The sequence below is a fragment of the Stomoxys calcitrans genome, chromosome 1 (assembly GCF_963082655.1).
Source record: "Stomoxys calcitrans chromosome 1, idStoCalc2.1, whole genome shotgun sequence".
NCBI classification, from domain to species: Eukaryota; Metazoa; Arthropoda; class Insecta; order Diptera; family Muscidae; genus Stomoxys; species Stomoxys calcitrans.
The window spans coordinates 13449939-13470202 of NC_081552.1; the positions used below are offsets into that span (position 1 = coordinate 13449939).

General features: G+C 38.5%; 1 protein-coding gene across 1 annotated transcript in view; it reads right to left on the reverse strand.

Moving 5' to 3' along the window:
- Positions 1–6391: 6391 nt before the first annotated feature.
- Positions 6392–20264, reverse strand: part of LOC106095155 (uncharacterized) — a 67795-nt gene continuing 53922 nt past the window's right edge. The window contains exon 3 of the mRNA XM_059364397.1: positions 6392–6526. Within this exon, the coding sequence (XP_059220380.1) occupies positions 6392–6526 (135 nt within the window). The remainder of the gene's footprint in view (positions 6527–20264) is intronic.

Consider the following 20264-nt stretch of genomic DNA (forward strand, 5'->3'; position numbering starts at 1 on the left):
CGGCTTAGAATCCTTTCCTGATTCTATATAGCTTTGTCCCTCTGTCTGTCTGTCCATATATTCTTGTGATCAAGGTACGTGTCGCATTTGTTGTTCTATTTTCATAAAATTTTGCACAAGGCCCTGAATGAATCGCTTGTGTCAGCATGACCTAGTACCAAGCCAAGGGGCAAACAGCGACCGCCATGGTAGACCCCAGAGCTGGTTGGTTTAAGGAAGGACTGCAGAAAACTCTTCAACAAAGCAAAAGCCACAAGGGCACCACAGCTACGTGGATTATACATCTGAGTTCTGTAGGCTAAGGAATATTCTGTCCTCGAGACCTATTACGGTGGGGTATATTCAGAAGTCAGACAATGTATGGACAATGTCTAGTGCGGAAACACTAGAACTACTCGCTGATACACATTTTCCGGGAAATTATTTAACGGACAACATGGCGCCAGGTTAGTTTGTCACTGTATGCATTCGTCGGAGGCTATTAGGGAAATTGTGTCTAAGCCGAAAATCCTTGGGGCAATAAGTTTCGACTTCTAGAAGTCGTCAGGCCCTGATGATGTGTAACCGGTTGAATTACAAGCTGTATCTGATAGACAGGTTCCCTGGCTTAGGGAAATGTACTCTGCTTGTATCAGAATGTCATATATACCTGTCGCGGCAGCTGCATGCATATAATAAAGGCAAATCCACTGAAACAGCCCTTCAGGACCTAGTCGGCTATATAGAGAGTTTTCTCGATGTTATGGAATATACAATGGAATCATTTCTTGACAATGAAGGTGCTTTCAAAAATGTAAATCCAACGGCAATCATGAAGGAGTTGGAGTTTCTAGGCATCAACTCTACCGTAAAGCTCTACGTGCAACAGCAAAGTGGGCTACCGAAAGTGGTCTACCGAAAGTGGTCTAGGTATAAATCCGTGCAAGACAGAAATAGTTCTTTTCAGCAGGAGATACAAGTTGCCTACAGTGGTACCTGTCTCCTTGGGTGGAGAGAATGCTCCATTTACAGAAAGTGCAAAATACCTGGGTGTTTTTCTGGACAGGAGATTTAACTTCAAATCCAACATTTTGGAAAGGCCAAGAAAGGCAACTTTTGCCCTATATACCTGCAAGAGAACCATTGACAAAAGTTTGGGGTTTAGACCGCGTGTCATGCACTGGGTATATACTGCAGTTGTCAGACCTATAATGCCATATGGTGTTGTGGTCTGGTGGACGGCTCTTCAAAAGTCCACCTATTCTACTCCCAACTACCTTTATTTGAGTCCCATATTGCGATGGCCAGTAAAAATTGCTATTTGTGGGGTATTTTGGCAAAGGCTGCCAAAAATTTGACGCCGAAAGTGGGTATCAGTTCTTGCTCTACCGCCCAATACCTTTTATTTAAGCTCCACATTGACGTGGTGGGTAAATATCACCGATTTAGGGGTGTTTTGGCGATTAAGGTAGTCCCCCAAACACTACGCCCGGAAAATATATCAGCAACGTACTCAATTCTCATATATATATTAGGTTGCCCAAAAAGTAATTGCGGATTTTTTAAAAGAAAGTAAATGCATTTTTAATAAAACTTAGAATGAACTTCAAATCAAATATACTTTTTATATATCATTTATATTCATATTATCATTTATTTCAACCCCATATTGCCCTTGCCCTCAAAATTCGTTATCAAATTCGCTTTCTAATCTCCTTATTACAAAAGTTAGCAAATATGTCCGGTTTGGGGTATTGGTCCTAAAAACTATGAATATTTAGTTCCACTCTCTTTAAGACACAAATTGTCTTGGTGAGCAAATACGTCCTATTTCGGGGTTGTTATAATGGTGGGACGCCTGCTAGTCAGTTGGCCCCTAATGTTGATATCAGATACGTGGTCTACTCCCACATACCTTTAATTGAAGCCCCATATTTCGGTCGTCGGCAAACATGACCAGCTTGGAGGGCGTTTTGGGGGTTGGGCGGCCACTCAGTGAGTTGGCCTTGAAAATATATATCGGATTCGTGTTCCACCGTGTTCGGCCACCCCCAACACTTGGTCCCATATTTGGATATCAGTTTCGTATTCTACATTCAAATACCTTTTATTTAAGCCTCATATTCCCATGGTCAGTAAATAAGTCCTGCTTGGGGGGTGTTTTGCGAAAGGGGTGGACCTCCAGAAACGTGGTCCCACATTTGGATTTGGATTCGTATACTACTAGCAAATACCTTTCATTTGAGTCCCATATTGCCATGGTCGGTAAATATATCCGCTTTAGGGGTGTTTTGGGGCTTGGGGTGGTCCCCCTAGCACTTGGTCCGACAATTGAATATCAGATACGTTTTCTTATCCTAAATACCTTTCATTTGAGTCCCATATTGTCGTGATTGGTCTAAATATATGTTTGGTAGGTTTTAGGGTGGGGTAGCCCCCCTACGTGCCCCATCCGAAATTTGGATATCAAATTTTAATATTGAGGGTACTATATGAGAGCACACAAAATTTCGCTTAAATCGCACCACCCATCGAAAATTTGGGTAAGGGGGAGGGTCAGATATGAACCTCAGATATGAAAAAATGTAGTACCCTATTTTCACCACGGAGTCATTATGCACCATCTGTGAAAATTTCAAGAAAATTGGTTCAGCCATTTCTGAGTCTATATGGAACACATAAACAAACAAACCTACAAGCAAACACAAATTGATTTTTATATATAAGATTAAGACGATTGGCATAAATAACTTCTCAGACAGGGATTTAGGGATAGTGGATTCTGTGGGTATGCCGCTAGCGACATGTTAGCTAAGTCTTCAGGACAGGCCCGAAGGACTTCGAATGATAGATGGTCACAAAGAGGGGGCTATGAGCATTCCAAAACTATGTGGCCTAATCTAGATTTGCAGAGGTCTACTGCTTTGCTGTCATTGGCTAGAAAAGACGTCTCAGTCATTGTATCCGTCATGACAGGTCACTGTCTAATCGGAAAACATGCTAAAGGACTGAAGGTTGTCAGCAACGAAGCTGTGAGGACATCGAAGAAGAAGAGACCATAGAATACCTTCCGTGTATGTGTCCCGCACTAGCAGTCAGAGGGAGTTCCACTATAGGTTCCCATTTCTTTGAGAACCACTCTGATTTAGCGAATGTGAACATTCGCAAGTTATACGGCTTTTTAAAGCAATCTGGATGGATCAACGCTAGGAGCATCTTCCTTCTTCTGTTCCTGGTATCACAATGAACGGAAACGTCTAAGTGAGTCTGATGGCAAACTGCCACTTAAACCTTACCTAACCTAACATGGATATAGCTCCCGTATATATCATTCATCCGATATGGACTTTTAAGGCTGTAAAAGCAAATTTTGCCCATGAACATTCCACTAAGGAACAGGGGCAAACTTCTCACATATCTATGAGTGCAGTCCGATTCAAGTTTCAGCTCAGTGATAAGGGGCCTCCTTATTATAGCCGAGTCCGAACGGCGTGCCGCCATGCTACACCTCCTTGGGGAGAAGTTTTACATGGCATTGTACCTCGCAAATATTGCCAGCATTCGGAGGGGAAAACCGCTGCTGAAATTTTTTTCTGATGGTCCGCCAGGATTCGAACACAGGCGTTCAGCGTTATAGGCGGACATGCATATCTCTGCGCCTATGAATATACCCCCTATCCACCACCGTAGGATTGGGGGTATAGACATTTAGTCACTCAGTTTGACACTCAACGAAATATCAATTTCCGACCCTACAAAGTATATATATTTCGGATCGTCGTACAATTCTAAGACGATTTAACAATGTCCGTGTGTCTTTCCGTCCGTCTGTTGTAATCACTCTACAGCCTTCAAAAATTAAGATATTGAGCTGAAATTTGGCACGGATACTTCTTTTTGATGCACGATGGCTATGTTCTTGAATGTGCAAAATCGGAATATATTTGGATATAGCTGCTATATAGACCGATTTTCGGATAAATGGCCTAATGCCCATAAATGCTTTATTTTTCATCCGATTTCGCTGAAACTTGAAACAGTGAGTAGTTTTAGGCCTCCCAACATCTGACCCAAATATGGTTCATATCAGACTATATTTACATATAGCTGCCATATATACCGATCTGCCAATAAAGGGTCTGAAGCCCGTAAAAGCTTCATTTATTACCCGATTTCGCTGAAATTTTAAACAGAGGATTATCTTAAGACATCCGACCTAAATAGGGATCAAATCGGACTATATTTTGGGTATAGCTGCCATATAGACCGATCTCCAGATAAAGGGTCTAAAGCCCATAAAAGCTTTATTTGTTAACTGATTTCGCCGAAATTTGAAACATTGAGTAGTTTTACAGCTCCTAGCATAGGACCCAAATATGCTTTAGATCGGACTGTATTTAGGTATAGCTGCCCCATATAGACCGATCTCCAGATAAAGGGTCTAAAGCCCATACAAGCTTTATTTTTTAACCGATTTCGCTGAAATTTTAAAGATTGAGTAGTTTCACGACCTTTACATGGGACCCAAATTTGGTTCAGATCGGTCTATATTCAGATATAGCTGCAATAAAGACCGATCTGCCGATAAATGGTTTGAAGCCCATAAAAGCCTTATTTATATCCCAATTTTGCTGAAATTTGAAACAGTGTGTAGTCTTAGTTCTCCTGACATCCGTCCCAAATATGGTTCGGATCGGACTATATTTAGATATAGCTGCCATACAGCCCCATATCCCGATAAAGGGTCTGAAGCGAATAAAAGATTTATTATACCCTCCACCATAAGATGGGGATATACTAATTTCGTCATTCTGATTGTAACTACTCGAAATATTCGTCTGAGACCCCATAAAGTATATATATCCTTGATCATCGTGAAATTTTATGTCGATCTAGCCATGTCCGTCCGTCCGTCCGTCCGTCTGTCTGTCGAAAGCTCGCTAACTTCCCAAGGAGTAAAGCTAGCCGCTTGAAATTTTGCACAAATACTTCTTATTAGTGTAGGTCGGTTGGTATTGTAAATATATACACCGATCTGGGATTTTTACTTCTTGAGCCTCTAGAGGGCGCAATTCTTATCCAATTTGAATGAATTATTTTGTTATGATATCCAACAACTGTGCCAAATATGGTTCAAATCGGTTCATAACCTGATATAGCTGCCATATAAACCGATCTGGGATCTTGACTTCTTGAGCCTCTAGAGGTCGCAATAATTATCCGATTTGCCTGAAATTTTGTACGACGGATTCTCTCATGACCATTAACATACGTGTTTATTATGGTCTGAATCGGTATATAGCCCGATACAGCTCCCATATAAATCGATCTTTCTATTTTACTTCTTGAGCCCACAAAGGGCGCAATTCTTATTCGAATTGGCTGACATTTTACACAGGTCTCCAACATATATTGGGTTGCCCAAAAAGTAATTGCGGATTTTTTAAAAGAAAGTAAATGCATTTTTAATAAAACTTAGAATGAACTCTAATCAAATATACTTTTTTTACACTTTTTTTCTAAAGCATGCTAAAAGTAACAGATGATAACTGACAGAAGAAAGAATGCAATTACAGAGTCACAAGCTGTGAAAAAATTTGTCAACGCCGACTAGTGAAAAATCCGCAATTACTTTTGAGCAACCCAATAATTTAATTGTGGTCCAAACCGGACCATATCTTGATATCGCTCTAATAGCAGAGCAAATTTTTTCTTATATCCTTTTTTTGCCTAAGAAGAGATGCCGGGAAAAGAACTCGACAAATGCGATCCATGGTGGAGGGTATATAAGATTCGGCCCGGCCGAACTTAACACGCTTTTGCTTGTTTTCTAAATAAATTATTTTCTACATGCGAATTGCTATTCATTTCTATTTCATGAAATTTTTAGCTTGTTCAATTAAATTTATCACAAGAATGTATGCTCGTTTATCTTTTTGATTTTTTTTTATATGTTATATTTCAATGCTTCTGATGATTGATATATGATAAATCAATCATCGTCAGCGATTTGCATATTGAAAATTTAAACAGAACAAATTAAAAGCCTAAAACATAAGACAAAGAAACCATACCACCATTACAGTTGTTTTTTTTTATTTTTTTGTTTTACTATAAACATTTGCATAAATTTCTATTTTTAATATAAATTTATAATAAAACTTTATGGAATGCAACTTTTCAACACAAGTGTCATAATTTCATGATATTTTCTAATTTTCTACGAAATATGTTATCCAGTGCTTTTTGTTTATTTCTTTAACGATTTTATTAGGACCTCCAGCGAGGCACAGTAGTAACAAGGCTTGTGTTTTTCGGATTCGCCCAAATTCTTGCATGTTTGTATTATTAAATCCAAAATCGATTTTTGTTTGTATAAAAATCAAACTGATTTGGAATTTTTATAATCTGTTTAATATAAGAATGATGAAGCACGAGGCTCATATGGCATGATGGAATTTGGATAGATGCTAGTTTTGTGGGCGGGCGATTGGGAGGAGTAGTAGAAGACTAAAAATGCAATGTTGTTGACGTGAGCTTTATTTTGCTGTAAATAAATATAAATTTATGGAAATGTACACTATATTAATGTTTACATTTAGATATTGAGAAATAAAATAATCCATTTGGATACGGCTGGAATGGATAATGAGAGTAAATGCTTTTTTTTTGTAATTTTTATACCCTCCACCATAGAATGGGGGGGATTACTAATTTCGTCATTCTGTTTGTAACTACTCGAAATATTCGTCTGAGACCCCATAAAGTATATATATTCTTGATCGTCGCGATATTTTATGTCGATCTAGCCATGTCCGTCCGTCTGTCCGTCCGTCCGTCTGTCGAAAGCAGGCTAACATTCGTAGGAGTAAAGTTAGCCGCTTGAAATTTTGCACAAATACTTCCTATTAGTGTAGGTCGGTTGGTATTGTAAAAGGGCCATATCGGTCCATGTTTTGATATAGCTGCCATATAAACCGATATTGGGTCTTGACTTCTTGAGCTTCTAGAGTGCGCAATTCTTATCCGATAGGAATGAAATTTTGCACGACGTATTTTCCTATTATATCCAACAATTGTGCCAAGTATGGTTTAAATCGGTCTATAATCTGATATAGCTGCCATATAAACCGATCTTGGGTCTTGACTTCTTGAGCCTCTAGAGAGCGCAATTCTTATTCGATTGGAATAAAATTTTGCACGACATGTTTTGTTATGATATCTACCAACTGTGCCAAGTATGGTTCAAATCGGTTCATAACCTGATATAGCTGTCATATAAACCGATCTTGGGTCTTGACTTCTTGAGCCTCTAGAGTGCGTGACTCTTATCCGATTGGAATGAAATTTTGCACGACGTGTTTTGTTATGATATTCCACAACTGTGCCAAGTATGGTTCAAATCGGTCCACAACCTGATATAGCTGCCATATAAACCGATCTTGGGTCTTGACTTCTTGAGCCTCTAGAGAGCGCAATTCTTGTCCGATTGGAATGAAATTTTGCACGACGTGTTTTGTTATAATATCCAACAACTGTGTCAAATAAGGTTGAAATCGGTTCATAACGTGATATAGCTGTCATATTTGGCTGATATTTAGCATGACGTATTTTATTCTTACTTTCAACAACTGTGTCAAATAAGGTTCCAATCGATTCATAACCTGATATAGCTGCCATATAAACAGATCTGGGATCTTGACTTCTTGAGCCTCTAGAGGTCGCAATTATGATCCGATTTGCCTGAAATTTTGTACGACGGATCCTCTCATGACCATCAACATACGTGTTTATTATGGTCTGAATCGGTCTCTAGCCCAATACAGCTCCCATATAAATCGATCTCTCTCTATTTTACTTTTTGAGCTCACAAAGAGCGCTATTCTTATTCGAATTGGCTGACATTTTGCACAGGTCTCCAACATATAATATAATTGTGGTCCAAACCGGACCATATCTTGATATCCTTTTTTGCCTAAGAAGAGATGCCGGGAAAAGAACTCGACAAATGCGATCCATGGTGGAGGGTATAAAAGATTCGGCCCGGCCGAACTTAGCACGCTTTTACTTGTTTTATAAAATTTTTGGTTTCTTCATCCTTTTCTTCCTCGATTTCCTGTTAATGCCTTAATTGAGTTTCGAAGGACATTAAGACTAAATGGGTTGTGGTGTTTTTTTACCTAGACTTCCATATCACAGCACAAGTTTCCATATTTGATGTTTAATTTTGGCATTAAAATTTCGTAACCAAAATCTGTCAGAGTTGTCACACCCAAGTAACACCAACAAAAAAAGGAAAATTTTAGGAAAATTTGCATAAAACATCAAAAGCATGTACATCATCCAACTAAACAGCAGACTTTATTCTCAAATTTTGTAAACAAGTTTGCCATAAACGTTTCTGCAAAACGTTATGTACACAAAAAATATGTATATTTTTATAAAAAAAAACAACAACAATAGCAAAGACCCAAAAACCAAAAAAAAGGGCAGCAGCAGAGCAGAGCCAAACATGTAGTCGTCGCTTACAAAAGCCTTAAATGCTAAGTTTAAGCATATGGAAATTTGTATTTGTATATGTTTTCATGAACCCCCATCGATTATAGGCTTCGTTGAGTTTATGCCGAGAAACGACCCTATTTAGCATAATGTTATTGACACTTTCTAGAGATCTCAACAAATGCTAAACAATTATATTTTTGGAATGAAAACAAATAGGAAAATTTAACAAAAAAAATCTATTTGAATATCTTTAAGGTTTTGCTTCCTTTTCTTGGGTTACAGAAAACGCATTCTTATACCCACCACCATTGGGTGGAGGTATACTAATCTAGTCATTCCATTTGTAACACCTCGAAATATTCGTTTAAACCCATAAGGTTTATATATTTTTGATCTTCTCGACGATCTTAGTCGATCTAGCCATGTCCGTCTGTCGAAATCACGATAGGCGTCGAACGCGAAAAGCTAGCAGCTTGAAATTTGGCACAGATACTTTATATTAATTTAGGTCATTGGGGATTGCAAATGGGCCACATCGGTTTAGATTTGGATATAGCTCCCATATAAACCGATCTCCCGATTTGACTTTTTGAGCCCTTACAAGCCGCAATTTGTTTTCCGATTTAGCTGAAATTTTGCATAAAGTGTTATGGTTCTCAACAACTGCGCCAGGTGCGGTCCAAATCGATCTATAACCAGAAATAGCTCCCAGAATCCATGGTGGTGGCTTCCCAAAATTCGGCCCGGCCGAACTTAGCACGCTTTTACTTGTTTCATTACTCACATTTCTATTTGAAACTAAAACATCATTTACATATCCATAATGCGATTTCTATGTCAATCGCAATAAGGAAAATATTGCTGTGACACAGTTCATAAAAATGCAAATATTCAGCATGGGCTACCTTGAGTGTTGTTGGTTTTTGTGTTTTTTGTATATCCTAAAACTCGATTTTTATATGTTGATTTTCATTTCTGGTATCATTTTACTTACATCAGTGATTTGGGTGCTTGAAATTGAATCGTATTATGATTATACATAAAGGACACTTCAATAGGAACTTTTCTGCCATTCCACGCACACACACACACACACACACACATAGAGAAAACAGGAATATAAGAAAAGCAAAACTGTGCCAACAATAATACTTGAAATGTGTAACTAAGCGTAAAATATGATGACAGTTTTTATACCCACCACCGTAGGATAGGGGAAATATTCATTTAGTCATTCTGTTTGCAACACATCGAAATATCAATTTCCGACCCTACAAAGTCTATATATTTCGGATCGTCGTAAAATTCTAAGGCGATTTAACAATGTCCGTGTGTCTGTCCGTCTGTCCGCCCCTCTGTTGTAATCATTCTACAGGCTTCAAAAATTGAGACATTGAGCTGAAATTTTGCACAGGTACGTCTTTTTGATGCTCTTGAACGAGCCAAATCGGACCATATTTGGATATAGCTGCTATAGAGACCAATTTTCCGATAAAGGGTCGCTGAAATTTGAAACAGTGAGTAGTTTTAAGCCTTCCGACATCTGACCCAAATATGGTGTATATCGTACTATTTTTATATATAGTTGTCATATAGACCGATCTGCCAATGACGCCCATAAAAGCTGCATTTATAACCCGATTTAGCTGAAATTTCCAACATTGAGTTGTTTTAAAGCTCCCGACATCCGACCTTAGTATGGTTCAGAGTTAGATACAGCTGCTAAAGCGCATTGAAGCTATATTTATTACCAGATTTGGTTGAAGTTGAGTTGTTTTTAGCCTCCCGAAATCCGACCTAAATATGATACAGATGAGAATATATATTGGGTTGCCCAAAAAGTAATTGCGGATTTTTCATATAGTCGGCGTTGACAAATTTTTTCACAGCTTGTGACTCTGTTATTGCATTCTTTCTTCTATCAGTTATCAGCTGTTACTTTTAGCTTGCTTTAGAAAAAAAGGTGTAAAAAAAGTATATTTGATTAAAGTTTTATTAAAAATGCATTTACTTTCTTTTAAAAAATCCGCAATTACTTTTTGGGCAACCCAATAGATATAACTGCCAAATGGACCGATCTTCCAATTTAAGGTCCTAGTCCCATAACAAGCGGATTTATTGCCTGATTTCACAGAAACTGTTACTTCTCGGGACATGAGTAAAATGTGAACCAGACCAGCCCCTATTTAGATATGGTAGTGGAGTTACAATAAAATATCTTGATTAATATATCAAAGGTGGTGAGTACCCAAAGTTCGGAACTGCCGCACTTAACACGATTTTCATTTTCAAGTTGTTTGCCACTTTGGAAGAAGATCATTAAATTTCACAATTATTGTTTGTTTCTCTTTAGAGACGAGCTCAATGATCGGAGATTTTCTTTGCAAATGGAAAAGGAAAGCCAGAGATCGCAACACACACCAACCACTATGGGACGCGTTTCGTCTTTGGTTAGAAGACTTTTCAACCATATTAGGTGTGATGGCTTCAAGGGCCGTTCGTTGCTATGTTGTATTTGAACCGTATTTATTGCGGGAACGCCGCTATGGTGCACATTAACCACGTTCGACAACCCTGTTTATAAGGTGTACTTTTCCCAATGCATGTGTGTTCGTGTAACGAGAGATTTTTTGGTAGCGACAGTTACATTACTTCCATGGGGCACATGATTCTGTGCATCTGTTAGAAGTTATTTTGATGACTTCGAACCCTAGACAACGGCAACGGCTTTCGCTATTGCTCCGAATTTTTCCATTTTCAAGTTTTTTGTATGTAAAGGCAAAGATCGTTTAACTTCACAATTTTTGTTTGTTTTTTTTTTATACACACCACCATAGGATAAGGGTATACTAATCTTCATTCTGTTTGTAATACCTCGAAATATCGTCTTTACTTGTTTTTGTTCTGGGGCTATCTAGCCATGTCCGTTCGTCCGTCCGTCTGCCAAAATCACAATAGGGGTCGAACGGGTAAAGCTAGCCGCCTTAAATTTACCACAGCTATTTAATATTGATGTAGGTCATTAAGCATTGCAAGTGGACTATATCAGTTCAGATTTAGATATAGCTCCCATTAGGCACGTAATGAATTTTTTTCTAAACAAATTGCAATGCAATTTTTCTAATGACAAAACTTTAGAATGGGCTGTACTCTCCATGAAATTTTTTTTTTAAGAAAAAATTTCTTTAATATTTTTTCTAAAGGTAACATTCTAATTAAACATTTTCTAAGGACAAAATTTACAAAAGAAATTAAATAAATTTTTTTTTAAAGACTAAATTTTAATTAAATTTTTTTAGGACCAAATTTGTCACTTAAGACAACCTTACCACAAGATTATTATACCCACCTCCGAAGGATGGGGGTATATTCATTTGGTCATTCCGTTTGCAACACATCGAAATATCCATTTCCGACCCTATAAAGTATATATATTCTTGATCAGTGTAAAAATCTAAGACGATCTAGACATGTCCGTCCGTCTATCCGTCTGCCTGTTGAAATCACGCTACAGTCTTTAAAAATAGAGATATTGAGCTGAAATTTTGCACAGATTCTTTTTTTGTTCATAAGCAGGTTAAGTTCGAAGATGGGCTATATCGGACTATATCTTGATATAGCCCCCATATAGACCGATCCGCCGATTTAGGGTCTTAGGCCAATAAAAGCCACATTTATTATCCGATTTTGATGAAATTTGGGACAGTGAGTTGTGTTGGGCCCATCGACACCCTTCATCAATTTGGCTCTGATGGGTTCAGATTTGGATATAGCTGCCATATAGACCGATCCTGCGATTTAGGGTCTTAGGCCCATAAAAGCCACATTTATTATCCGATTTTGCTGAAATTTGGGACAGTGAGTTGTGTTAGGCCCTTCGACTTCCTTCGTTAAATTGGCCCAGATCGGTTCAGATTTGGATATAGCTGACATATAGACCGATCCTCAGATTTAGGGTCTTAGGCCCATAAAAACCACATTTATTATCCGATTTCGTTGAAATTTGACACAGTGAGTTGTCTTAGGCCCTTCTACATCCTTCGTCAATTTGGCTAAGATCGGCCCAGATTTGGATATAGCTGCCATATAGATCGATCTTCTGATTTATGGTGTAAGGCCCATAAAAGCCACATTCATTATCCGATTTTGCTGAAATTTGGGACAGTGAGTTGTGTTAGGTCCTTTGACATATTTCTTCAATTTGGTCCAGATCGGTTCAAATTTAGATATAGCTGCCATATAGACCGATTTCTTGATTTATGGTTTTGGGCCCATAAAATGCTCACTTATTGTCTGATGTCGCCGAAATTTGGAACAGTGAGTTAGGTTAAGCCCCTTGACATACTTCTGCAATATAGCACAGATCGGTCCAGATTTGGATATAGCTGCCATATAGACCGATAACTAGGTTTTAGGTTTTGGGGCGATAAAAGACGCATTTATTGTCCGATGTCGCTGAAATTTGACACAGTGAGGTTGGTTAGGCTCTTCGACATCTTTCTTCAATTTTGCCCAGATCGGTATAGATTTCCATATAGCTGCCATATAGACCGATCTCTCCATTTAAGGTTTAGGGCCCATAAAAGAAGCATTTATTGTCTGATTTCACCGAAATTTGGGACAGTGCTTTGTGTTCGGCTTTTCGACATTTTAATGCAACTTGGCCCAAATCGGTCCAGATTTGGATATAGCTGCCATGTAGACCGATATCTCGATTTAAAGTCTTGGCCCCATAAAAGGCGCATTTATAATCCGATTTCACTGAAATTTGACACAGCGACTTATGTTCGGCTTTTCGACTTCCGTGTCGTATATAGGTCAGATCGGTATGAGGTATATCAGTATAAGGTATGAAATTTTCACCGAATTTTGATGAAAGGTGGTTTACATATATGCCCGAGGTGGTGGGTATTCAAAGTTCGGCCCGGCCGAACTTAACGCCTTTTTACTTGTTTTTTTATGACAGCTCATGCGTTGATTAAATTATACCCACTACCATAGGATGGGGGTATACTAATCTAGTTATTCCGTTAGTAACACCTAGAAATATTGATCTGCGACCCTATATAGTACATATATTCTGGATCGTTTCGACATTCTGAGTCGATCTAGCCATGTCCGTCCGTCCGTCGAAATAACGATAGCGTTCGAACGCGTTAAGCCGCTTGAAATTTTGCACAGATACGTCTAATAGATGGGGATTGCAAATGGGCCATATTGGTTCAGATTTGGATATAGCTCCCATATAAACCGATCTCCGGATTTGACTTCTTGATCGCCTAGAAGCCAAAATTTTCATCAAATTTGGCAAAAATTTTAACTAAGTTTTGGGTTATGACTTTCATTATCCATGTTAAGGATGATCCAATTCGGTCTATAAACACATATAAACCGATCCCTGGTTTTACTTTTTGAGCCCTTAGAAGCCTAAATATTCACCTGATTTGGCTTAGATGTGGCCCAAAAGCCTATCTCATGACTTACAACATCAGTGCCAAGTTTTATTTGAATTGGTCAAGTACCGATATCCCGATATGACTTCTTGAGGCCAAATTAATTAAAATACAAACTCAGTCAATAAGGGTACATATTTAGCGGGATCTATGGTGGTGGGTACCCAAGATTCGGCGCGGCCGAACATAGCACGCTTTTACTTATTTTTGAATGACAGCTCATGTGTAGATTAAATTTTCTTTCGCCCACACCATTTAAATTTTTATACCCTCCACCATAAGATGGGGGGTATACTAATTTCGTCATTCTGTTTGTAACTACTCGAAATATTCGTCTGAGACCCCATAAAGTATATATATTCTTGATCGCCGTGAAATTTTATGTCGATCTAGCCATGTCCGTCCGTCTGTCCGTCCGTCCGTCCGTCCGTCCGTCCGTCCGTCCGTCCGTCCGTCTGTCTGTCGAAAGCACGCTAACTTCCGAAGGAGTAAAGCTAGCCGCTTGAAATTTTGCACAAACACTTCTTATTAGTGTAGGTCGGTTGGTATTGTAAATGGGCCATATCGGTCCATGTTTTGATATAGCTGCCATATAAACCGATCTTGGGTCTTGACTTCTTGAGCCTCTAGAGTGCGCAATTCTTATCCGATTGGGATGAAATTTTGCACGACGTGTTTTGTTATGATGTCCAACAACTGTGCCAAGTATGGTTCAAATGGGTTCATAACCTGATATAGCTGCCATATAAACCGATCTTGGGTCTTGACTTCTTGAGCCTCTAGAGTGCGCAATTCTTATCCGATTGAAATGAAATTTTGCACAACGTGTTTTGTTATTATATCCAACAACTGTGCCAAGTATGGTTTAAATCGGTCCATAACCTGATATAGCTGCCATATAAACCGATCTTGGGTCTTGACTTCTTGAGCCTCTAGAGTGCGCAATTCTTATCCGATTGGAATGAAATTCTGCACGACATGTTTTGTTACGATATCCAACAACTATGCCAAGTATGGTTCAAATCGGTTCATAACCTGATATAGCTGCCATATAAACCGATCTTGGGTCTTGACTTCTTGAGCCTCTAGAGGGCGCAATTCTTATCCAATTTGAATGAATTTTGGCACGTAGTATTTTGTTATGATATCCAACAACTGTGCCAAATATGGTTCAAATCGGTTCATAACCTGATATAGCTGTCATATAAACAGATCTGGGGATTTGACTTCTTGAACTTCTAGAGGGCTCAATTTCTATCCGATTTGGCTGAAATTTCGCAAGACGTTTTTATTGTTACTTTCAACAACTATGTCAAATAAAGTACAAGTCGGTTCGTAACCTGATATAGCTGCCATATAAACCGATCTTGGGTCTTGACTTCTTGAGCCTCTAGAGGGCGCAATTCTTATCCAATTTGAATGAATTTTGGCACGTAGTATTTTGTTATGATATCCAACAACTGTGCCAAATATGGTTCAAGTCGGTTCATAACCTGATATAGCTGCCATATAAACCGATCTGGGATCTTGACTTCTTGAGCCTCTAGATGTCGCAATTATTATCCGATTTGCATGAAAATTTGTACGACGGATCCTCTCATGACCATCAACAAACGTGTTTATTATGGTCTGAATCGGTCTATAGCCCGATACAGATCCCATAAAAATCGTTCTCTCTATTTTACTTCGTGTGCCCCAATGGGCGCAATTCTTATACGAATTGGCTGAAATTTTACACAGGTCTCCAACATATAATTTAATTGTGGTCCAAACTGGACCATATCTTGATATCGCTCTAATAGCAGAGCAAATCTTTTTTTATATCCTTTTTTTTTGCCTAAGAAGAGATGCCGGGAAAAGAACTCGACAAATGCGATCCATGGTGGAGGGTATATAAGATTCGGCCCGGCCGAACTTAGCACGCTTTTACTTGTTTATTTTTAGTTTTCATTGCACTTTAATGTGCTCCATAGTTACTTTACTAAAATCTCTGCTCTTATATGCTACCAAATGTCATCATTGCAAAAGTTAGTCTATTAATAAATGCCACTTAATTAAATAAGTTCCTTCAGTGGGAGTTATTCGTATACAATGAAACAGGTTTTTCCAATTGTGAACTGTTGAAAGCTTAATATGGAATGAAAAAGTTAACGGCTGTTAGCTAACAAGGTGACATTTTCGGAATAGAGCGGCTTGCTAAGCCCATGTTATAAATGAGTATAGGAAGGCGGTAGCTGTGTTATGCTATGAATACACGGGAAAATTTCATCTCCGAGGTTTTAGATTGTTGCTACAGAACGTGAATGGTGTATCACAAAGCACTGTGCAACCATAATGCTAAATAGGAAACAGGGATAGCTAAATAAACTTTTTAACCAAAACAAGTAAAAATATCTTAAGTTCGGCCGTGCCCATCTTTGGATACCCACCACCAAGGATATAATAATCATCCTATTTTATTATAACTCAACTACTACGTCCATAGTTATCCGTCCCGAGAACTCTTATACAAGTCACAGTTTCAACGAAACCTGACAACAAATCCTCATCTCATGGGATTAAGACACAAATCTTGATCTTAACTTTTAAAGGTTTCAGACCCTTAATAGGTAGATCGGTGTATATGGCAGCTACATATAAATACAGTCCGATCGGAACCATATTTGAGTCGGATATCGGAAAGAAGTAAAACAACTCACTAATTCAAATTTCAACGAAATCGGGTACTAAATGCAGTTTTAATGGGCTTCAGACCATTAACCGGCATATCGGTCTATATGGCAGCTATATCTAAATATGGTCCGTTCTGAATCATATTTGAGTTGAATGTCGGGAGGCTTCTGTGCCAAATTTCAGATCTAAATCTTGATTTAGTTCGTTTTGGATTGCAAATGGGCCATATCGGTTCAGATTTGGACATTGCTCCCATATAAGCCGATCTCCCGATTTGACTTCTTGAGCCCTTGAAGCCGCAATTTCGCATGTGGTGTTATATTATGACTCCTATGAACTGTGCGAAGTACGGTTTAAAACGGTCTATAATCTGATATAGCTCCTATATAAACCGATCTCCAGATTTGACTTTTTGAGCCCCTGGAAGCCCCAATTTTTTTCCGATATGGCTGAAAATTTCCATGTGATGTTCTGTTGTGACTCCTATCAACTTTGCGAAGTACGATTTAAATCGGTCAAAAACCTGATATAGCTCCCATATAAACCGATCTCCCGATTTGACTTTCTGAGCCCCTATAAGCCGCAATTTTTATCTGATTTGGCTGAAATTTTGCGTGTAGTGTTTTGTAATAACTTCCAATAACCTGATATAGCTCCCACACCAACCGATCTCCCGATTTGTCTTCTTAAGCCCCTGGAAGCCTCAATTTTCATCCGATTCAGCTGTACATGGTGTTTTTTTTTGACTAGCAGCAACTGAGTTAAGTACGGTGCAAATCTGTCAAGTACATGAAATAGCTCCCGTACAACCGATTTCCCGATTTGATTTTTTGAGCCCTTACAAGCCGCGATTTTTATCCGATTTGGCTGAAATTTTGCATTGAGTTTTCTGTTCGGTCTATAATCAGATATAGCTCCTATGTTTCAGCAGTATCCATGGTGGTGGGTTCCCAAAATTCGGCCCGGCCGCGCTTAGCACGCTTCTACATGTCTAATTTATTTAAGATCTTTTCAAATCTTGTCACCAAAATGACACAATTTATCAAATCAATATGCCCAAAGCTTTAAAAACAATCAATCTCAAAAATGCTTTAAAATTGACTTAAGTTTAAGTGATTTTTTGTTTGTGACATTGTCAAAGTTTAATACACTTTCGTTGTCATATTACATTCTCATCACGTCCTTCCAAAAAAGGACTAACAGAAGAGATGAGTGGCTGAATTTTTTACTATGGTAGACATTTTTGGGCAATATTTTTCATCCTTCCGAGCAGTAAACAGAGGCTGTGTGTGTACATTTAAATTAAGTAATCTACTGTCTGGCATGCTGAGCTGTCACCAATCCTTCATTTTGTCCTTTTTTGTTCATTTTTGTATGAATAGCCTCTTTTTATATGTTTTACGCTTCTGTTGGCCATGTTATCATTTAAGTTGGAGTTTGCCATCAAGTGGGGCGGAAATTCATCAGATGCCATTCAAAACGGGTTTGCAAGCGACAGTTGCCAGCAAATACTCCATTTATTTGCTATAAAAATGTGTGCGGTTTTTATGTTGTTGTTCGGTTAAAGTTCATTTGCAGTCAACATTTTTCCGTGGCCATAAATTTGCGCTTGTCGACATGACGTTTGTAATGCTCCATGCAAAAACCTCATGTTGACGTATAGAAACATTTATTTTTGCATAACTTGAAAAAAAGGTTTTTTTTTGCGGATATATATAACAAATTTTCAAAATTTGTTCTAAAATAAATATTTGACAAACAATTTTATTAAGAAAATAAATTTGCTACAAAAATGTCTATAGAAACAAAATTTTTGAAAAACAAGTAAAAGCGTGCTAAGTTCGGCCGGGCCGAATCTTATATACCCTCCACCATGGATCGCATTTGTCGAGTTCTTTTCCCGGCATCTCTTCTTAGGCAAAAAAAAAGGATATAAGACAAGATTTGCTCTGCTATTAGAGCGATATCAAGATATGGTCCGGTTTGGACCACAATTAAATTATATGCTGGAGACCTGTGTAAAATGTCAGCCAATTCGAATAAGAATTGCGCTCTTTGTGGGCTCAAGAAGTAAAATAGAGAGATCGATTTATATGGGAGCTGTATCGGGCTATAGACCGATTCAGACTATAATAAACACGTATGTTAATGGTCATGAGAGAATCCGTCGTACAAAATTTAAGGCATATCGGATAATAATTGCGACCTCTAGGGGTCAAGAAGTCAAGATCCCAGATCGGTTTATATGGCAGCTATATCAGGTTATGAACCGATTTAAACCTTATTTGACACAGTTGTTGAAAGTAAAAATAAAATACGTCATGCAAAATTTCAGCCAAATCGGATAGGAATTGCGCCCTCTAGAAGCTCAAGAAGTCAAATCCCCAGATCTGTTTATATGACAGCTATATCATGTTATGGACCGATTTAAACCATAATTAACACAGTTGTTGGATATCATAACGAAATACTTTGTGCAAAAATTCATTCAAATCGGATAAGAATTACGCCCTCTAGAGGCTCAAGAAGTCAAGACCCAAGATCGGTTTATATGGCAGCTATATCAGGTTATGAACCGATTTGAACCATACTTGGCACAGTTGTTGGATAAAATAACAAAACACGTCGTGCAAAATTTCATTTCAATCGGAAAAGAATTGCGCACTCTAGAGGCTCAAGAAGTCAAGACCCAAGATCGGTTTATATGGCAGCTATATCAGGTTATGGACCGATTTGAACCATACTTGGCACAGTTGTTGGATATCATAACAAAACACGTCGTGCAAAATTTCATTCTGATCGGATAAGAATTGCGCACGCTAGAGGCTCAAGAAGTCAAGACCCAAGATCGGTTTATATGGCAGCTATATCAGGTTATAGACCGATTTGAACTATACTTGGCACAGTTGTTGGGTATCAAAACAAAACACGTCGTGCAATATTTCATTCCAATCGGATAAGAATTGCGCACTCTAGAGGCTCAAGAAGTCAAGACCCAAGATCGGTTTATATGGCAGCTATATCAAAACATGGACCGATATGGCCCATTTACAATACCAACCGACCTACACTAATAAGAAGTATTTGTGCAAAATTTCAAGCGGCTAGCTTTACTCCTTCGGAAGTTAGCGTGCTTTCGACAGACAGACGGACGGACGGACGGACAGACGGACGGACATGGCTAGATCGACATAAAATGTCACGACGATCAAGAATATATATACTTTATTTTAATCGATAGTACGGCCCCTATATTAATGTTTGGAGATTAGTTCATGCAAATAATGACCGAGACTGCGCCCCAAATGGTCCACTTAGTTCAATTTTGGCATACTCTTTCCAACATATCGGCTGGTATCTCACCAATGAATGCTTCAATATGGTCGTCCAATACGTCAATTGAAGCGGGCTTGTCTGTATAGACAACATTTTAAAATAGACCCACAAATAACAACAAAGGCGTTAAGTTCGGCCGGGCCGGATACCCACCACCTTGGGTTTAAGTGTGAACCATCTTTCGTCAAAATCCGAAGAAAAATGCTTACCTTATGCCCCATAGCAGTTATATTGAAATATGTTCTGATATGAACCAAATACCAAATACAAGTCATTTGGTACAAGATTTGAACCAAATACCAAATACAAGTCATTGTTCAA